The sequence below is a fragment of the Lissotriton vulgaris genome, chromosome 7 (genome assembly GCF_964263255.1).
Source record: "Lissotriton vulgaris chromosome 7, aLisVul1.2, whole genome shotgun sequence".
In the NCBI taxonomy this organism is placed as follows: Eukaryota; Metazoa; Chordata; class Amphibia; order Caudata; family Salamandridae; genus Lissotriton; species Lissotriton vulgaris.
In genome coordinates this window covers 1,328,377,299-1,328,398,829 of record NC_141695.1, presented here as the reverse complement: position 1 = coordinate 1,328,398,829, position 21,531 = coordinate 1,328,377,299, and the positions used below count along the sequence as shown (strand labels likewise).

Here is a 21,531-nt window from a genome sequence, read left to right as displayed (position 1 = left end):
TAGAAACTTCCTCCTATGCTGGCACCAGTGATAGTAACATGATCAGTTGACCAGGCTGACCACCTACATTTAAAGATCCAAAATCGTTTGAGTCAGCCTGGATGGAAAGGCCGGGCACTCGCTGTTCCACAGGATGAACAGACTGAGATACTTGTGCTGTTCAATCCCCGGTTGGAGTACTACTTTGGGGACTTACTCCCTTTTTTACTATCACTAGCGTTGGCGACAACGGACAGGACTAGCTACCATTATATTACTTTCATCAGTGAACCATATTGAGCTACTAGGTGCAGTGTTACTGGTACTCAGACTCAAGACCTGCAGCTCCTGAGGGCCCATCAACACGCAGCTATTTGCCTTCATAGCATGGTTAGTTTTAATTGCCTCTGCTGATTTAGAAACCTCATGTATTGCCAGTGGTTTAAGTGCATGAACATAGTATGATTCTACCTAGTGCTCTTAGCCTATGTGAGGGCCCGTGACGATGACTTCCCCTCTTCACATGACCTCTACTCTGGGTCAGATTCAATTATGGACACTGGGGTAGGAGGAGACATTGGCAAGCTTTAAACTTTTTTCCACTTTGCGTTCTTCTTCATGGGTGCTGAATTTGATTGAGGGTTTCTCTCTCTTTTCCTGGTGCCAGCATACACCATAGTCCTGGCCCTGCCTGGTCTCATCTGTTGTGATGTCACTTAAACAACCGTGTGCTGTCAGTTACCAATGCCTTTTTTAATAGTACTGGCTGTTCACTTCTCTCTCTTTGCCTTTGCACCTTGGTTGTGGCTAGTCTTTTCTGGGTGTTATTAACAGTACACATTTTTTCAGTGCTTTTTCACTTCACCTCACTTGATACCCTCTTCATCTAAAATAGATCATGACCCTATATCTGGCCCCAGTGGCTGCACTTGACTACAACCGGCCAACAACTTCTCTTGGGGGGCTTGGGGAGGTAGCGTTGGGGCCTTTTGGGGCTGGTGTGCCACAAAAGCAAGGAGGTCCCTGTGGGCTGAGGGAAAGACAGCAGGGATACACAAAGACGGGCCAGAGGCTCTCAGCCCCCAAGCACCCAGCTGAGAGATCAACACATGCAGCAGGAGGCTCACTGCACCCAAGCCCAAGCTCAGGCTCTCACAGAAGAGACTTGCGGGGGATGATGCCTTATGGCGGTGGTAACAACAGGGGTGGCTTTTCAGAGGTAAGGCATGGGGCCACAAGATGCACCAAGCTCCAGCTTGGCCGCCTCTGCAGCACCCGCATTCTTCCTCTAGTGCAGGCTTCCCAACGTGGCCTAGTGCCGCTCCAGATACCGCGAGAGCTGCAAGCTTCACCTTGCTGTCCGGCCACCTACCTCCTACTCCCCTCGCCTCACTCACCCTGCACAGGGCTGAGCCAGGCCCAGGAGTAGCTGCCTACACTGGTCCCACTGACTCCAGGCCTCTGACACGCCGCAGCAGTAGCACTGCAACACTGCAGCCCATCTCCCCCTGCAAAATCATGCATGTCCATCTATGGCAAGCCCATCTAGCTTCCTCTCAGCATAGAAAAGGATTGGGAAAATTGTTCTACCAATACCATATTCCAATCCAATTCCCATACAGGATAGGGACATAGTAATTAATAGGAGCAAGTCTCCGCTATATCCAAGTTGGGTATGTAACTGCAAAATGTTTAACAGTGCCCTGATATTTACAGGTTTTTGGGTGTTTATTTATTTAGGAAGACATCTCCTCACTGGGTCACCCACAAACCACTCCAGGAGCAGATCCACTCGTGTAAAATTAGAATATACTATGTAGTATTGTAGTATTGTGTGTTAGGAAAAACCATTTGTTGTAAATTAACATTTTGATCATACCATACATGATTTACCAAATGCAAATGGTTCTATTAGTCCACCTAATTTCAGTTTAGGTACACAATGCCTTTTTGTATCAGGTTCTTTGTGTCTAATTTTATTTATTGGTAATAGGCAGAATCCCACCATTTGTGTGATGGAAATTTTCATTAGGAATAAACTAAAAAAAACATAATCAACCTCTTAAAATATCAAGGTTCTCAGATTGAAACACGCAGTTTCACCCAGTGATAGACAATGTATTCAATTTCATTCCTTTCATAGTCCAGGCCAGGAACCAATGCAGTTAAAGTCAGCAAGATTGTGCTTTTCTTTTTCAAATTTGATGGGCGTTTAGGTTTAGTCTCTCACATGTAGACCATGTGAAATTATATAGATACAGGTGCGTTTTCAATTCAATTACTTTCGTCCAAAATACAGTGGACATGTGGAAAATAGTCTATACACATTTCTCAAAACTACTTTTTTAATGTAAAATGTAAGAGATTATCAAAGTTGGAAGCTACTTTTATACATGTGGGACTCCTGTATGTATGTGATTTTGGTAACAAATTATAAATCCGAACGTTTCTTAACTCCCAGGAAAAGTACATTTAACTTTGATAAATTGTAAATAAAAAAGTTGGAATATGAATTTTGTCTCAGCAATATAGGAGAATTTAACTAAATAAGGCATATGGAGTGTTCCATTTATTGCACCTGGAAAAAACTATATTTTTTAGCACTTGTAAAATATCTCACATTTATATTACTGTAAAAATGTTAGAAATTGTAGTTCTTTTCAGTAAAATAAGTGTAAATTCATAAACAGGTTGCAGATTGTTTACATTTTTGTAGTAGGAATGACAAATAAATTAATAAATTCAGCACAAGTTTGATGGAGTTATAACATTTTATACAGTGGTATACATAACATTTCCAAGGACATTATTAGTTAATATAATCCCTAGTAATATTTTATTTTTCAATATCCTGACCAAGCTCAGTCTTCCATCAGTTTGTCCATGTCATGCTTCAGATGTACATATTATGATTTCGTATGTCTTGTTTTGTTCCTCATATCTTATTTGATTGTAAAAATAATGAAATGGATTTACCATATTAAAAATGATCTTAATGTCAAAGCAAATTATTTTAGCTAAATAATATTTTCCAAAAAAGGCTATAAAACAGAGCATTTCAGAAAACATATGACGACAATAGGAAGTAAAAAATAATGATAAAAACACAACACATTGTTCCTCAATCATTTTCACGTCAATGTGTACCAGAGTCCAATGTATTATTAACACACACTTTTGTTGAAAAGTAATAAATTAAAGTTGAGTTTTATTTAATATAACTGAATGCAAATCTTCGAAGGATAGACACACCTATGTCTGAAAAAGCTTCTGCTGCATCTCTTTAATCTTTTTTTAATTTTAATCACTCTTTATTATTTTTCACAAGTGATATGGCATTCTACTGCAGTCATAGCAGTCCAAAACATGCCTCAAGTAGTCCACTGTGAGTCCTTTGTTCGTTTCTTCCTTAGCCATGTATTTACTAAACGCTTTATTTAGTCTACTAATGGTACTCAGTCATATTCAAAGCTGTGCCATCCAACTTGGAAAATGACGTTTTTAATAGCCTTTACAAGCTTATAGAAGTGACATTGCCAGGCGCAAAACCAAGTGTAAAAAACAGAGAAGTCCAGCTGCCATGTCTAAGTACCCACAAACTGGACCTCCAGTCCAGCACAGACCCAAAAGCCTCCTCCTCCTTCCATTTCGAAAAAGATAAAGACTAGGGCCACTGTAATTACTGTATTTTCTGGCGTATAAGACTACTGGGCGTATAAGACGACCCCCTACTTTTCCTTTTAAAATATAGGGTTTGGGCTATATTCGCTTGCTTATAAAATGACCCCGGCGTACAAGACGACCCCCAACTTTTGAAAAGATTTTCAAGGGTTAAAACGTCGTCTTATTTGCCAGAAAATACGGTATGCGATGTTGCAGCTCCGGTGTTTTCTGCTTAAAAATAGTTTTGCTGGATTTTCCACATAATCCATCATCTGTTGCCTAAAATGTCGATTTTAACAAACAAATGACCGAGGACGAGAGTTCCAGACATGAAAGTCATCTAGGGGACACCAGGGGTCGTAGCTTGCTCCTTGCTACCTCTGGAACTTCTTTAGAGACTCCTGACCTCAAAGGTGGCAAAAACATTGCCTGGAATACAGCACCAATTCATCCTTATGGAGGATGGTTGGAGTTTTCTCTCCTTGTTTTCTGTCAATTTAGAATAAACTGTTAGTGAATAGAATATTCCATTATTCACTATTAATGTAATACAGATGGAGTACATTTAGCTAGAATATGACCTTCCCTGACAGCTGATGTAAGTAAAAGAAATGCTGTTGAATGTATGTTGTGTGCCTGCATGCGAATGACAGTGTGTTTATGTAAGTGTGTATGTGTGTGTATTTATAAAGGTGTGTGTGAGTGAAAGGGAAGGTCAAAGGATGTGTGATGTCACTTCCACTACCCCAGGCATTTTGGTGAATTGACATCCATGGTTCCAGAGTTGGTAGTTGCTGCCTGGGCCCTAGTGTCCCCAGTTGGAGAATTTAGAGATGTGACCAACAAGCTGGTATCTGCACCTAATTTTCCTAACACTGTCACATAATGTGCCGCATTAAGCGTATAATTTACCTTTTCCTGCCACATCATTTAATCATCCTTGCCACATAATGTGGTTCTTTATGACGAATTATTTTAAAGGCGCTGAGGAAAACTCACCTCATAAACTCTAGATGCCGAAAAGCCTATACCAGAGGGTAAAAAAGGGAATTTAGTGTCTCCCTGATACAGGAGGCCTGTTATACACTTTTGGACCTTGATGGATCACATCTGACATATGTCCTATTATGGAGACTATTCGTATGATGAGATCATTATAATGTTGAGAATTTGTTTGAAGAAAGTGTAGTGGCAATGCTTAGATCAGCTTTTATTCGCCCAAAGCACCAACATTCCATTATTTCTTTCAATTAGAACAATTTTTCAACACAAATTAGAGGTTTAGAATACTGTTATTGCCCTTCCTCCAAGGTTCATAGTAGTCATTTACGCAGGCATATTTTATATCCTCTTGTGTTGGGAAAGGCAACGGGCAACAGGCATGTAATGACGTTGGCTATGAAACTTCAGTGAATGCTCATCGTCTGCGGCTGGGTGTGTTCTTCCGATCAACGGCTCAGTGCATAGGATTTTGACGAGTGTTTATTAAGTGTTCAAGGAGACAGCACTTTATACTAGAACTGGTACCTTCTGACAGCTGAGGGATTATCCTGGAAATGAAAATCAGCAGTAACAAACAGTGTAAGCAATGTAAGCTGTGACATCCAGGAAGGAAACACATTTGGTGAAAGAATTGAACATCACTGGGGCCGGAGGGTGTCATTGATACTGATGAGACAGATAGATAAATGTATAGATTGAATGTTGAAAATTGCATTGTGTTCAATTAAATTGAAATGTGTGTGTTTTGCCCTTTGGAGGTAGCTGTCTACCGCAGTATCTCATCGGTATCAGTGGTGTGTTCCATTAAAAAATCCCCCCTCAAAGAATGGTATAAGGATGTCTACAAATCAGGCAAATCCCTGAGAAGTTCCAGAATGGGGCAGGACCATGGCGACACCTGTCTCAGAGGACATTCACGAGAGTGAGCAGCAGCAGAAGGAGAGGGGTGATGCTAGTTCTTGTCCGACAGCCGTTAATGGAGAACTTTGCAATGCCAAATGTTACTCCAGGTACATGCTCCTGAATCCAACTCTCATACGCAGGAACTAGGGTGTACACCCCAGGACGTTTTGCCAAAGCACATCCAGCCCCCCAGCTTACAATGCCGATCTGGAACCAGGAGCCATTTGATTGGCAGACCAGGGGTCCGCCAGAGTCTCCCTGGAAAAGAGAACAAACAATGCAATGAGTAGCCATGAATTATGAACAAACAGTCCTATGGGAATGGCCACTGGCTTTCATACATAACAGGGCATGGACTCAGGATTAGGTATCAGGGTCAATGGGGCTTAACAGTGTGCTGAGTAGGGCAGAGTGGCATTAGAGAGAGAGGAATGAAGATCAGATGGGTCTCTGGAGAGTTATCATAGAAACCAATCATTTTAGAAAGAAAAAGGATATCGTTCCAAGCTAGAGAGCAAACATTTGGGAAACAGACCAGGTGGATTTAGAGAGAGGATCGGGCAGGGCATTTGGGATTAGAAATACGCGCATAAGGATAATTTCTTTAAGGAAATATTTCATGAGAAAATATCACTGTGTGTAATGTGGTGCAAGTTACATCATGGAACCTATTTTTGTCATTATTTTATAAAATGATATTGTTAAAAACACTTCATTGGATTACATTTGAGTGAGGATTGGTCAAACTAAATTTTACTTGGCCACGACCAGCACGCCAATAAGTGATAAAGCAACTCATCTCCTCTACTACTCTGCCTTTTTTAGTTAAGTTCCAAAGCCTTCCCTCCTGGGATATTGACAGATAAGCCAATATGGCTAGCAATAGGCAGCTAAATAAAGAACTTTGAACCATCGAAGAGCCAGGATAGAGTGTCACACCCCAGGCTTCTTGTACTTTCACTGTCCCCACACTTGGAATGAACAATAAGTGCAGGTACACATATATTTGTCTCAAAGGGATAGAGTACTTACTGTTCTTTGGGAAGCACTTAACCCTCCAGCAACTCGTTTAATTTTTCCTTTTTGCTGCCTTAATAATCTCCTGCCAGTTGTAGTTAATTGAACACCAGATGAGCAAAGGAGGAACCCTGCCTCCATTATAAAAGCAGCTGTATGCAACAATGTGCTGCTTGGTTTAAAGGGGGGTTTAGGGGGCCGCTGAGCACTGGGAGGTCTGCCCCCGGGCAAATTGGGAGGGGGAGGGGCTGGCCGAATAGCGGCCATTTTGAGGTCTTTGGGTTACATTGGGATTAGCCCAATTGTAGCCCAATATTAGAATTGTAGCCCAAAGGGTATATGTGTGTGTTTAGCGCTTCAGCAGCCACCATTTTAGGTTTGGTGACCTGGTGGCTGGGAGCGTTGTAGGATTAGCTTTTTTCAGACCTTGGGGCTAGTTGTTAGTGAGGTTTAGGGGTGTTTTTGGCAGGTGGTGAGGAAAAGTGCATCATGTCTGGTGCAGATTATCGTGTTTGGGAGGCTGTACGGCTTTTGAGTGAGGCCGGCCGGCTGGATTTGATTATGCCGGTGGCCTCCAGTGGCATGCGCCTGCCAAGGTGCGCGTCGGCGGGGGTGGCGGCCGCCGTCGTGGCCTGTCCCCCCCCGGAAAATGGGAAAAAAGGTGAGTGCCTGGGACCGCATGGTTGCCATGGGCGTGGTCCCATCGGTTGCTTTGGCGCCTTGTGGGAGCTGGGGGATGTCGCGTCATTACCAGGGATATGGAGAGGGGCCCGGCTGTGGAGCATGCTCCACGTCTCCCCGCTGCCATCACAGGAGCCAAGGGCCCGCTCCTATGTCCGGAGAGCAGCCCCGGGTACTGCAGCAGTTGTGGGGCTGTCCAGGATTGTGGCGGTGGCGCAAGGAGATGGGGGTAGTTCGGGGATAGCGGGCGAGGGTGCCGGGGGTGATTTGAGGCGGCAGAAGGTAGAGGATGATGTGCACAAGGCTACCATGCAGGCAGTAGAGCTGCAGGGGGCCGGTCCTGGGGAGCATAGGCCCTGAAAGGCCCACAATCTTGGAGGGGTGGGGACTTGCAGAGACATTCTTAGTGGCTGGGGGCATCAGGATGTAGCTGTGAGCGGGGTGGAGGCACAGGGGTGTGGGGTGCAGTTCTGGTTTAGGGAAGGGGGTGGGGAAGCAGGTGGGAGTGGGGCACGGGAGGTTGGGGAAAGGGGGTGTCTCCTCCCTGGTTTGACTCTGATGGCAGGGAGAGGGATTGGGGAGAACTGGATATTTTCTCTGCGTGGACGGAAGAGGTGCGGGTGCCGCAAGGGGACGGCTGGTTGGAGGGGTGCTTCTCAGGGGATGCGCTGGGGGAGCAGCTAATATGTTTTCAGATGGGGGAGCCAGTGAGGGGGCGTCTGGGCATGGGGTTTTGGGTGTGAAGGCTGGGCCTAGTTGGGCTGGGGTGCGGGATGCAGAGGGTTTGGAGTGGGGTGACAGGGAAGGGGATCAAGTGGTGAGTGGGTAGGGGGGAACTGAGCGTGGTGGGGTGGGCATGGGCAGCTAACACTTTAGGGGTAGGCAGGAAGAGGAGCGGGGATGGGAGGGAGGCAAGAGTTAGGCCCAGCACACCAGACATGCCGTTCTTTTTCAGGCGGTGGAGCAATGCCGGGCGCCAGACTTGATAGGGCTGGGAGCGTCCCGGTGGCGCCAAGGAGAAGGGAGGGCGGAGCCTTGCACGGCGTGCCCAGTACCGGTGGGGGATCCCGTCGCAGCTCGCATAAGTAGGCCCAGGGCGGGCTCACCGGCCCCAACACCCACTGGGCCCCAACGGCCCGGGGGACATCGCAGAAGGAGGAGCGCTGAGGACGAACTTTTGAGTAGTGTGAGGAGGGTGCAGTCTGCACCTCCAGCTGGGAACGCCCATGGATCCAATGTGGAGGAACTTGATTATGATGAGGATAGCATGGAAGAGGGAGAGTTAAGGGACATGGAGGATGAGGAAATGGGGGGGAAGTATTGCTGTGCATAGTGATTTACAGGTGTCACAGCGCCAGGTGGAGCCACGGGTCGGACATCGCATTGGGAGGAGAGATCAGCCCCCTTGCCAAGTCGCCGAGAGGAACGGCGGGCGAAATCATTGGCGCCAGGTAAGCAGGTGGTGATATGGCTGCCCTTAATGGTGTCTTTGGGAGGGGGGAGTGGAACAGGAGGGGGGAAAGGGGGTAAGTTGCGAAGGGGTATGTATGTGCTGGAGGTGGAAGTTGGGATGGATGACTCAGGTAAGGAGTCAGCTGAGGATGCAGGTAAAGCACCCGGAAGCACAGCTGACAGCGCGCTTGACAAGAAAAGGATAGTAGAAACACCGCCAGTGAAACCCGAGTCTAAATTGGAAAGTAAAGAATTGAAAATAAAACAGCTGCCTTACATGGGAGTCAACAAGCCGTTGGGCGCACATTTAATGCTGACCACTAAAGAATGGATATTGGAGGGTGAATATGTGGAGATGCTTAAACTCCTGCACAGAGAGGTGAAGGCAAAAGAAGGGTCTAAAGAGGAGGAATTTGAGTTGGCAAAAAGGCCGAAGGTGCCTCTGACTATAGAGAATTGAACAGCGGCTTTCCTCATATATGCCAGTGTGTACTGCGAGAAATAGTCAGAACTGCGCGTGGCCATGTTCAAGTACATGGACATGAGCAGGAAGGCCCAGATCACAGGGGGTGGCTATGCATGGGCCCAATATGATGAAGAGTTTAGAGCACGAATGGCATGAGACCCAGAGGCCAAATGGGGTGAATTGGACACAGACTTATGGTAACATACGATGGGGCTGGCGGGGGCTGGAAAAACCATATTCACAGCCAGCGGCCTTCAGCTCGTGTATCCGCCCTTTCAGGGGAAGCCCACCCGGGGAGGGGTGGGTGGTGCAGGAAGAGGGCAGGTGGGATTAAAGGGGGCTTGCTGGGACTACAACAAAGGATTGTGCACTCAGGAGTACTGCAGGTGTAGGCATGTCTGCTCGAGTTGCTGAACCAGACATGTCTTGGTCAATTGTTTTGGGGGAGGGCAGGGGCAGTAACAGGGGAACCAGCAGTGGGAGTCAGGGGGGTTTAGGATGGGGGACAGCAGCAGCAGCCGTTCTCAGGAGGGCAACGGGCTAAGGGGCCTGGGCCAAAAGGCTCGTACTCTGGTTAAGACGGATAACTTGATTGCAGCCCTGCAAGATTACAGTGATGTAGAGGCTGCAAAATGACTGAGGGTGGGTTTCTAGAGGGGTTCCGACTGGGGTATGATGGACCTAGGACAAGAAGGTGGGCAGACAATTTAAAGTCAGTGAGAGAGCACCCAGACATAGTACAAGAAAAGCTGGATAAAGAGGTGTGTGAGGGCCGCATGGCGGGACCCTTTGAGGATTGGCTTCTAAAAATGTTTTAATGTGTCACCCATAGGAGTGGTGCTGAAGGCGAAACAAGGCCAGTTCCACCTAGTACAACATTTGTCGTGGCCAGAAGGGGGCTCAGTGAATGATTTCATCATTGAAAGGAAGGTCACAGTGTCATATTCATCAGTTGACGTGGCCATGTCACTGGTATTGACCATGGGTGCAACAGAGATGTTGGCAAAGTGCGACATAAAGTCGGCTTCCGGTTGCTTCCGGTCCATCCGGACGATTGGGTTCTTCTGAGTATCCATTTCAATGGTAAATGGTATGTGGACAAGGCATTAGATGCTCTGGGGCCACCTTAACTTTGCTTGTCGAGTGGCGAGGGTAGGGAGGATGTCTTGTAGGCAACTGGGCAGGGCACTAGCAGGACAGAGACCGCCTTATCACCATGTACGTTTATCTGCGGGGTGAGAAAAGGCTTGTGAATGTGCCAGTTGTTCCTGCAGAACTTCAATGGTATCCGTTTGATGCGGGAGGGTGACATGGTTTGGGATGTGCAGATTTTTTCTGATGCAGCAGGGAGCAAGGGTCTTGGACTTTACTGGCAAGGGAGATGGTATGCAGAACAGTGGCCGCCGGAATGGGTGGGGGAGGCAGGAGCATAGCCTTTTTGGAATTCTTCCTTCTGGTGGTTGCGGGTGCTCTAGGGGGAGGGCAACTGGCGCACAAAAAAGTAACTTTCAGAGTTGACAACATGGCGGTAGTAGAAATTGTGAATCACCAGTCGGCCATGGATGAACAGGTCCTGACATTGCTGAGAGTGTTTGTGTTGGGCTGCTTACGGCATGATTTTGCCTTGCGAGCAGTGCATGTGCAAGGTGTGGACAATGACATAGCGGATGCATTGCCTTGTTCACAGTGGGGGAGATTCTGTGGGCTAGCCAAGGACGTGGCGAGGACCCTGACCAGCATGCCGCAGCATTTCTGGTACGGAGGCAACACAAGATGTTGGAGCTGGTTTTCGGATCTCTCGCACACTCCACCAAGATAGCGTACAGGACAGCATGGGAAGAACTATTGCGCTCAGGTGCTAGGCAGCAGGATTCACTGGCAACACGGAGGGAAGATATGCGGGATATGGTTGAGAGGGGGCTTTCTAGGGTTACAATTGCAGGCAAACTGGCAGGGATTGCCTTTGTGGGTAAATTGTTGTGGGGTTATAGGCCATCTGCAGGAGAAATCGGGACGCGGATACTGTAGGCTGGGCTCGGGAATGTCGGTGTGCAACCAGGTTACGAGCCTCCCTGTCTTGGGATCTGTTTGGGAGAGTAATGCAGATGTTGCATGGGGTCTTTACAGTTGAGTATAAAGTTTGTGTTTTCTCCACTGTGATGTCGTGGATGTTTTTTGGGGCTTTCTGGGTCTCAAAAAGGTTAGGTGCAAAATCTGAGGAGGGGCTGTTATGGAGCAAGGTTTCCCCTTTCAAGGATAGGATCTGCATTTGGCTGCGGAAAAACAAGACCGATCAGAAGGGCGCGGGTAAATGGGTGTCCCTTCAAGCTGCCGACCCGCAGCTGACTTGCCCAGTTAGGTGGGAAGCGCAGCGGAGATCCCTGGCGCCCAGTACAGTTGGTTTAGTTTTCTTACATGCAAACAGGCGGAGGGTGAAAGCTTCCCAGTTTTTGGCAGTTTTGAGGAAAGCACTGGCGGGGCTGGGGATTGAGGGCAAGAGTTTTGGGACTCACTCATTCAGGATTGGGGCGGCATCAGAAGCAAGCAACAGGGGTTGGGGGCAAGGGACATCAGGAAGTTGGGTAGGTGGTTGTCTGATTGCTACCAACGGTTCTTTTGTTTCTCCTGTTCATTCCTGTTTCTCGTTTCAGGTTCGGTGATGGGTCCCCTCGCCCAGGATATATCTATTTGGATTTTTTCACATTCCTTTGTAAAATGGGAACAGGTCCAGGCATGCACCAGTTATTTTGGGAAAATTCTTGGTTTTAATAAAGAATTGTTTAACGTTCTTGGAGGGGCAGAGGGGATATGCAATGGAAGGAGTTGCTACAGGTTCTAAATGTGTTTTGGTGGCTGGTAGGAGCCCTAACGCACTGGTGATCCATCTGGGGGAGAATGACATGGTACAAGAGACTGGTTTGGCTTTAATGAGAAGCATGAAGAGTGATGTGGCAGTTATTCGTCAAAAGTGGTCTGGTTGTGCTGGGATCTGGACGGAGTTTGTTCCTTGTAGGGTCTGAAGAGGAGCGGTCAATCCGGCAGTGGTAGATAGGCCAGGAGGAAGCTCAACACGGAAATGGTGCATTTTTGTCGCCATTTGGGTTTCTATATGATCACTCACAGGGACATCAAGTATGGTACTCCGGAATTTTTAGGGGGATGGGGTCTGATTATCCGGGATGGGCATGGACTTGTACTTACTGGAAATCAGAAAAGTTTGGCCAGGTTGCTGAATGTACACAGACGCAAATGCTGAAGTCCTAGGAGGTGGGGGGGGGGGCAGGAAAATTGGGAGGTGGCATTTCCGCCTACCCTCCTGCCTTTTCCTGGGTGTCGGGGTTGTTGAAAGTTGGGCCAAGATTGGCTGAAGTTTTTAACTACGTGTTGGTAGTTTATGAGCAGGGGCAGGGAAGGGGTAACAAGGTAGGCTAAGTTTAGACTAGAGGTTGGTTAGTTACAGTTGCACAAAGACAGGTAGGGGTTTGGGTCGTTGGAGGATGGGATTTGTAAATGCAATATTGTGTAAGATTGTGTAATATGGTTGTTATGTAATGTTATATGATATTATTTTGTATTTGGCAGGGTGGGGGATTTGATGTGGGGATCGTAGGGGTGGGGGGAACAAGGGGTCAGGTTATCTATGCATAGTGAGGTTTTAGTTTTGGAAGGCAGGTGCCAGTGTTAATAAAATGTGATATGCACCTGTATCAATAAAGCAGCCTTTTACAGACACAAAAATTGGTCTCGGTTTGGCTTGCCCCCCTCCCTCCCAAGGGGGGTTTGGGGGGCAGCCAAGCACCGCGAGGTCTGCCCCCGGGCAGATTGGGAGGGGGAGGGGCTGGCCGACTAGCAGCCATTTTGAGGTCTTTGGGCTACATTGGGATTAGCCCAATTGTAGCCCAATATTAGAATTGTAGCCCAACGGGTATATGTGTGTGTTTAGCTCTCCACCAGCCACTATTTTAGGTTTGGTGGCTGGGAGCGTTGTAGGATTAGCTTTTTTCCCTGTCCTCCCACCCTCGTTTAAGGGGTTCGGTGTGTGTTTTTTCCTTTAAGGTTGGATGTTTTACCACAGGCGGTTATTGGAACAGGTACATAGGGGGTTGGCTAAGTTGTACATTTGTCGCTTGGAACGGGTGCTGGCGGGGTTGTTGAAAGTTGGGCCAAGATTGGCTGAAGTTTTTAATTAAGTGTTGGTAGTTTGTGAGCAGGGGAAGGGAAGGGGTAACCAGGTATGCTAGGTTTACACCAGAGTTTGGTTAGTTACAGTTGCACAAAGACAGGTAGGGGGTTGGGTCATTGGAGGATACGATTTGTAAATGCAATATTGTGTAAGATTGTGTAATATAGTTGTTATGTAATGTTATATAATGTTATTTTGTATTTGGCAGGGTGGGGGATTTGATGTGGGGATTGTAGGGGTAGGGGGAACAAGGGGTCAGGTAATCTATATATAGTGAGGTTTTAGTTTTGGAAGGCAGTTGCCAGTGATAATAAAATGTGATATGCACCTGTTTCAATAAAGCGGCCTTTTGCACACACAAAAATTGGTCTTGGTTTGGCTTGCCCCCTCCCTCCCAATCTGCCTAAGGGCTTGGAGGACCATGCCCATCCTGCCTAACCCTATCCTCACATTTCATTCGACTCTCTGGGTTCCGCTCCTGTTGGGGCTAAGACAAGTCTTTTTGCTTTGTCATCCTGTGTGGGACGCATTTCCTGCTCACCACTCCTTCCTTTCTCATCAAGGAGAGAGGCTGTTGCCTCTCAGCTGTTCCCGCTTGCCTTGTAAATGAGCGCATCACTCGTTCAGATTTTCCCTGCTCTCCTAAGGAGAGGCTGTTGCCTCTCATGGGCTCCCGCTGCTATTGATTCAAGCGTTGACGCATGCTAGGATTTCTAGTCGTATTTCCCTGGCTGAAGGTGGCGGTTGGGAGCCTCTTCACTGTCGCTCAAGACTTTGCAATAAATGCAGTGAGATAAAACCAATTTGGCTACATTTGGCTCATTTGTGCTTTTACAACTATGTTATTATGTGTTATGGTAATACTGGTCATCTCTGAGCCAAGCTGAGAGTACTTTTTCTTTATTCTAGAGCCATACTGTTGCAAGACTTTGATTGAGGTATTCACCGAAGTGCCCTCCCTGGAGTAAACCCTATTTTTTGATTTGTAGCATTTTTGAAGAGGTGTCTTTAATTTTTAATTTGACGTTCATAGCAGAAAATGTGGGTGAGTGTGTTGTGGCGTTTTTTGAGGCACAAAGAATGTTTACTTTCTCAAGTTTCTAAAACACAATGGTATTGAGGGGTTAAGAATTGTCCCTCATCTTTCCTTGTTCTTTTTTATTGTTTTTTATTTTTCTCAATGCATTAGAGAACCTTACGTACCACCTCACTCCAGGCAAGGTCAACACTGCTGGTAGAGTCTTTCTGATTGAGGGTATAAGTCAGGAACCTTACTCCTCCCGCTAGGCTGGTGATCTACCTGATTCCTGCTTCCTTCTGTCTCCCATGGGGGAATTGTTTGTGTTAGTGAATGCTTAAATTAATCACCCAGACATTCCTTTTGTAGGAGACAGGAGGGCCTTCTTCGCTCCGTGGATTACAGGAAAACCATGTAGGTACCTAAAAATACTGCGGTGGCATTGCGCGACAGAGAGATGGACAAGTAAATGAGGCCCATCACTCATTACGACCTGTTCGGAGTCAGTTTCCACATGCTAGCCTAAATGTCTGAGGATTCTTTTAGGTCACTTTCCGTGTTTGCTGAACAGGGACGCAAGAGGATGATTGAGCATTGTTCTTAGCAAGAGGGAGATTTAGTGTGACATAAATATGTCATTTATACAGGTTTTACATATAGAACCAAACAGAATATATGTTGAAGTTGCACTCAAGGGTTGGTTGGTCGGTCGTAAGCTTTTGTTTTTAATGTTCATGAGGAGAGGAGAAACTATCAATAGGAGTGCTAGCACTTTTCTGTATACTCTAGTGTACCCCCCTGACAATCAGCACGCATTAAGCTGAAGAGCATACTTTGAAGGTGATTTCGCTTTCAACCACTGCACTGTTTCAATTATAGTTTGTATTTAACCATTTTCTGAGTTTTAGCATTTTTGTTTATTATGTTGGCTTGAAGTTATGCCTTGCTTTTGCCTATGTCATTGTGGGATTATTATTGTGTAATTATGTACTGTCAAAGGTTTTCCAGCAAAATGATAATGTCACTGATTTAGATAAACAAACTTGGGAGATAGAAGCAATGGATTTACAGGACACAGGGGGCTAAGAGAGTGGGAGACATAGGTTATGAATACGATCTGTAATGTGGAGGAGTTTAGCGAGAGGATTTGTCGATGGCAGATGGTTTAGAGTTAGCATCTTGGGTAATCTATCTGGTGGGATTAGTGTACACATTTGAGAGCCAGATAGGAGACACAGACAGGTTGAGAGGCGATGGTGGGGGCCAGATAGGATTGCAGAGGAACTTGGAGATAAATGAGGTCAGAGAGGATATTGAGGGAAATGTGGTTCTAGAAAATGCATTTATGGGGGAAGTTGGAAGAAAATATTGGCAGAGATGAATACAGATGAACTAAATGCCCAGGTGTACCTCAGGTTGTCACATATGCATTGGATAAAGTACAAGCACACAGTGACATCCGGGATCAAATCATGAGTACTGGTAAGTGCCTGTATGGCCACTGAGGTGGATTTGAGATACTTCCCTGAAAGACTGATCCCCACCCCTCATTGGCTGGTTATCTCGAAATACTGGCCTCGTCCTCTTGCACCTGTATAAAAGCTCTGTGAGTTAATACAGAGCACCCATATGCAAGTATGACACAGACAGCGAGAAGATACCACTGTATATAGGCAAGAAACCCAGGTGGAGTGATGTGCCTCGATGACTTAGCAGTAAATTAAATTTTCACTTGCACAATAAAGATAGTATTCAGAAGTGCAGCAAAACATCAGACTGGTTATTTCAGAGCATTCTCAGGCTATTGGCGTCACTCATTTGGGAGATCATTTATGGCGGACTGCATGTGTCCCTTGTAGCTTCAACTGGTGGAGCTTTGGGATGAGTTGCTGAAAAGTAAGTCTAATCGTACCTCATTTTTTATTTGAGTTGGTGGATTTATAGATCAGATTTATTCTTACACATTTTATAGGCAAAAGTTAAAAGCATTGTTGATGTCTTTCAAAACTTTCTTTCAGTGGTCAAGTTCAACTTGATGCTCATACATATTGGCTCCAACACAGTTCTCATTTCACTTTCCTCTGCTTTCAATTTCCTTAGTTAAGGGTGGACAAGTGGACCATGCTCATCTCTGGAGAACTTAATCAGAAAGCACTCAGCTACTAAGGTTTGTAGTAACTTACTATAGACATTTTCCCAACTTATCTCAACTCAAAGTGCAGCACCCTCCCGTTCAGGATGAATAGATGGACTAATCTAGTTTCACAATTAATTGTTGTGAGAGATTCCGGTAGGCTTCTCCCTAATGCCTGATAACAATGTCTTTCAAAAGATCACGTCTTGCCTAGGAGATGCAGCCAACTTGCAATTTAAGCCTAGCCCACAAAAATCAGTTTTTCTTAACTACTATTTCTCTACTATGGGACAGACATCTGACTCCCTGTAAAACAACTAATACAGAAATGAAAATAAGTCAACCAAACAACAATTTAGTCCACATTGTTTTAATCACAATGGGAGTATATACTAGATATACAGTTTATCCGAACAATAAGTTAGTGGTTTCACAGTGCCCCAAAATGGGAAAAGGAGGGAGGGTGGTGAGTGATCATGTGAGGATGTAGTGAAAGAAAGGAGGAAGATTCTTAAGTGACAGTATAATCAACAAATATAACTCAATTGTCAATGTTACACATTATGTCCAGAGACCAAGACCATCAGGTTCAAACAAACATTTCAAACGAGAAGCATACTCCACAAAGTTCAATGAATGAGAACAATAGGGCGTTGAGTTGATATTCAAGGGCAGCTGGTTGTCGACGTTTCGACCCTCATGTGTGCAGGTAGGAGTACTATTCTTGCTGCGGGGTCTTCATCAGGACTGGAAGGTTGGGACACATAATCTATTTGGTATATAAATATATGATTTAGACACGGGAAGGGGTATCCCTAGATATATCAAAAACAGGAGGCACATCGACCCGTGATAGGATCGGTAGGGGTTACGGGTTAAAATGGTCCCGACATAGATTCTGGGACAATATCTTACTACTTAGATAGCCCAGGTCCCAGTGACTTTAGCTGGGTATACCCCCCTGTCAATATCCTACTTCGAGCAGACACTGGTCTGCGAGGTTCTATTATATGTTCAATTAATTTGATCTGTGCACATCATGGTAGAAAGGGAACTTCTATCTTATTCTGAGGATTACATAGACAAATTACTGGAAGATCCAAATAACGTTTTTAGTTCCTCTGATATTCCAACTATTGATTTCACATTGAAGGATAAAATCTCCCGTCTCGAGCGGTTGGAGAAAAAGCTGGTCCGTACTAGGTGGCATGGCCATCTCCTAACGAGGTACCTCAAGGAAAACATCATTCCCATCGGGTTACAAATAAAGATCAAACCGGCAATCTTTGTGGAGGTGCCCAAATTCAGAGAAGGGTTTAGCCACGCCGCGAATAACTGCTCCCGTCATTGGATGGTCCTTGGCGTGGAAACTGCTGCTGAACAAATCCAAATAATCACGGCTGAAATTAAAACTTTGAAAGCAGAAATAGCGGCTGATGCCAACTTTGCTAGTGCGAAGGAAATCACAAACCTAAAAGCCACGCTCAAAGACTTCGATTTAACAACTCAAAACCGTAAACTTGAAAAATTGGCACGCGATATTAGGCTGTATGATAAGAAAAAAACCTATCCTTATCTACAAGAGGATTATTTCCGGCAAGACAACCAAGGAAGATTCACGAACCGAGGCCGGGGAACCCCCAGAGGCAGACCAAACTACCATACTTTCTCTGACTCCTCATATAGCTCGGAGGGTGAGCAGGAACAACCGGGTCCCAGTTTTCAGCAGAACTACCCGGACTACGGGTATCATCAACAGTATCAATACAACCCTTTTTTAGGGCAACACCAAGGGTCATGGCGTCCTCCTCGTGGCAGAAGCAACAACTGGCAACGCGGCCAACAACGTGGATCTCAACAAGGCACAAGCACATGGAATGGAGGTCGTGGCCAACCACAGAAACAGGTGCATTTCCAGACGGAACCACAACACGGGGAACGTGTCACCCACAACAAAACCTACAGATGGTAGATAACTGTGAAAATTACCCCCGACTAAGACTACTGGGAGGAGCTCCCCCTGTGGTTGACAGCCCTGTTGTGAACATATTGAAACAAACCCTGAATGATGACGAAATTAGAATACTGGGGAAAGGACTATCGTACGTCCCCACTAACAACCCGGATACCTTCATCATCCGCACTGAACTGTTTCAATTTTTCCGAAAAATAAGGTTGAGATACTTCTTTCGTAACTCTGAACCTACAATCCAATCATCTGTTACTGGGTTGAGACCCCCCTCCACCGTTGTCCCATTTAACAGTGTCATGTCACATAAAATTCTGGCCTATGAATCAGTAGTCTGGAGAGATGTACTACAGCTCCTGGGAACCAAATCCTTCACCAGATCCAACACCAGTAAAAAAGAAAAATTGGCTCTACAATCACTGGCCCGCAATGAGCAACTTGTTATCAAACCCGCAGACAAGGGTGGTGCCATAGTGGTGCAGGACGTTAATACCTACGAGTCCGAAATCCTCCGTCAACTAAACGATGGAACCAGTTACCAACAACTACGATCGGACCCCTCCAAAGCAATTGCTCTCGAGATTTTGGAGATAACCCAAGCTGGTCGAGATCAAGGCTTCTTATCGGAATTGGAGTTCAATTTTTTGAATAAACAGCATCCACGACTGGCAACAATCTATACTATACCAAAGATCCATAAATCCATGGCAGACCCCCCTGGTCGTCCGATTGTTTCGGGATGTGGCTCCATTCTTGAGCCCCTTGGAAAATATATTGATTTCTTTTTAAAACCGCTGGCAGAGGCCACTCCTGCTTATTTGCGCGACACCATGCACACTATAAATATCATCGAAAATTCAGCCTTTGACTCACACCAGCAACGATTGGCCACGTGCGACGTAGTATCGTTGTATACATGTATTCCCCAACACGAAGCACTAATGGTCATCACACGTTGCCTGCATCAGCGACCAGCACCAGTCCAAGTACCGACTGAATTCATTGTGGCTCTACTCCGTATAGCCATGACCAAGAATTTCTTTAAATTCAAAGATAAATTCTACATTCAAACATCAGGAGTAGCGATGGGGGCCACCTTTGCTCCGGATGTAGCCATCTTGTACATGGCAGCCTTCGAGCAGGATACTGTGCTCAACCAGGTCAATCCATTCAGAGACCACCTTGGTCTCTGGATGAGATACATAGACGATATTTTACTGATTTGGAACGGCGATCTGGAAGAACTAATGTTGTTTTTCAGTTGGCTGAATGAGCAGTCTGAATATCTAAAGTTTACCATCCAATCTGACAACCATCAAATAAACTTTTTGGACCTCACCATCTATGAAAACTCAGGACATCTACTAACCACACTGTACCGCAAACCTGCTGAAAGGAATTCGCTGCTGCACTACAATAGCCACCACCCGAGAGCTCTACGAGACAATTTGCCCTTCGGGCAGTTCCTACGGATTCGTAGGAATTGTTCGAATAAAGACCATTATTTCACGGAATCGGAAGAACTAAAAATAGACTTTTGAGTAGGGGATATCCTAAACAATTGATCAAGCGAGCAAGGAAGAGGGCTTGGTTCTACCCCGAGATGAATTACTCACCCCAAAGACTGACAACGATCAACAGGAACAAAGAGTTGTATGCGTTACTACTTTCAACACGAAAAGTAACAAAATAAAACACATAATTAATCATCACTGGGAACTGATATCAGATGATATCAAGCAAACTGACCCGCCTTTACATGCTTTCAAAAAAGCAAGGAGTGTCAAAGACCATGTGGTCCGCTCCTTCTTAAAGACACCTGAGGATCCCACCGTCACCACCCTCTGGAACCTGCCTCCGGTAGTTGGTCACTTCAGATGTGGCAGCTGTAAAGCTTGTGATAGCACAATTCAGACCAAGGAATTTATATATCCTCATCACAAAATTCCCCTTAAGACACACACCAACTGCAATTCCTCAAACATCATTTATGCCATCCTATGTCCGTGTCTAATGATCTACATTGGCCAGACATAGCAAAAAGCCAAAGTGAGGATACTTCAACACATGAGTAGAATCAGATGTCATGTACAGGGCGCACCAATGGTCGATCATTTCTCTACGGCTGGGCACCCACCTAAAAGTCTTAAATGGGTAATTATCGAAAAAGCCACACTAGGACCCCGGGGTGGTAACATTGCCAGCATCCTGAATACCCGTGAGTTAAAATGGATGTTCACATTTGACTCTATTGAAACCGGGCTTAATGAGCAAGATAGCTCTTTCTCTCAATTGGCAACCCTTTCTTGATTACTATCTAAATTACACTCTATGTGGCCTTTTACCCTCATGTGAGTGGTACGCCATAATTCTAATGATGATTCAGAAAAGGGGGTGGTGATGAACAGAGTGTCTGAATTAAGCAGACCACTCTTACCCAGTCCAAAGATCAGGGCTTGATCCATCACCGTTATTTATCTCACTGCACCATCCCAGCTCAGAACCTGGCTATATGCAAATCAGTCTGTCCCTGGCCCAGTGCATCATGGGAACAGGGCAGACTAAACTACCAAGCCAATTCTTCACCAGAAAGGAGACAAGCTACCGGGGACCGGTTTCTGGCATTTCAGCCGTCTTCGGCCCGGCTTGCTTGAATCCTGATGGTGCAGTGAGAAAGGGACTCATGTCTGAGTATACCCTGCCACACCTATAGTGGCCAAAAACGATTCAGAAAAGGGGGTGGTGATGAACAGAGTGTCTGAATTAAGCAGACCGGTGTTGGATCTAGCCCTGATCTTTTGACTGGGTGAGAGTATTCTGCTTAATTCAGAAACTCTGTCCATCACCACCCCTTGTTGTTAAATATTTTGTCCACCCTAAGCGTGGAAGGGTATACTCAGATGTGAGTCCCTTGCTCATTGCACCATCAGGATTCAAGCAAGCCGGGCCGACGACGGCTGAAATGCCAGAAACCGGTCCCCGGTAGCTTGTTTCCTTCCCAGTGTAAGAATTGGCTTGGTAGTTTGGTTTGCCCTGTTCCCATCATGCACTGGGACAGAAACAG

General features: G+C 45.8%; 1 protein-coding gene across 1 annotated transcript in view; it reads right to left on the bottom strand.

The window, feature by feature from the left end:
* Positions 1 to 2,716: 2,716 nt before the first annotated feature.
* The window catches only part of LOC147703612 (serine protease 33-like), a 361,144-nt gene continuing 342,329 nt past the window's right edge, over positions 2,717 to 21,531 (bottom strand). The window contains exon 6 of the mRNA XM_086931947.1: positions 2,717 to 5,805. Within this exon, the coding sequence (XP_086788073.1) occupies positions 5,548 to 5,805 (258 nt within the window). The 3' untranslated portion in view covers positions 2,717 to 5,547. The remainder of the gene's footprint in view (positions 5,806 to 21,531) is intronic.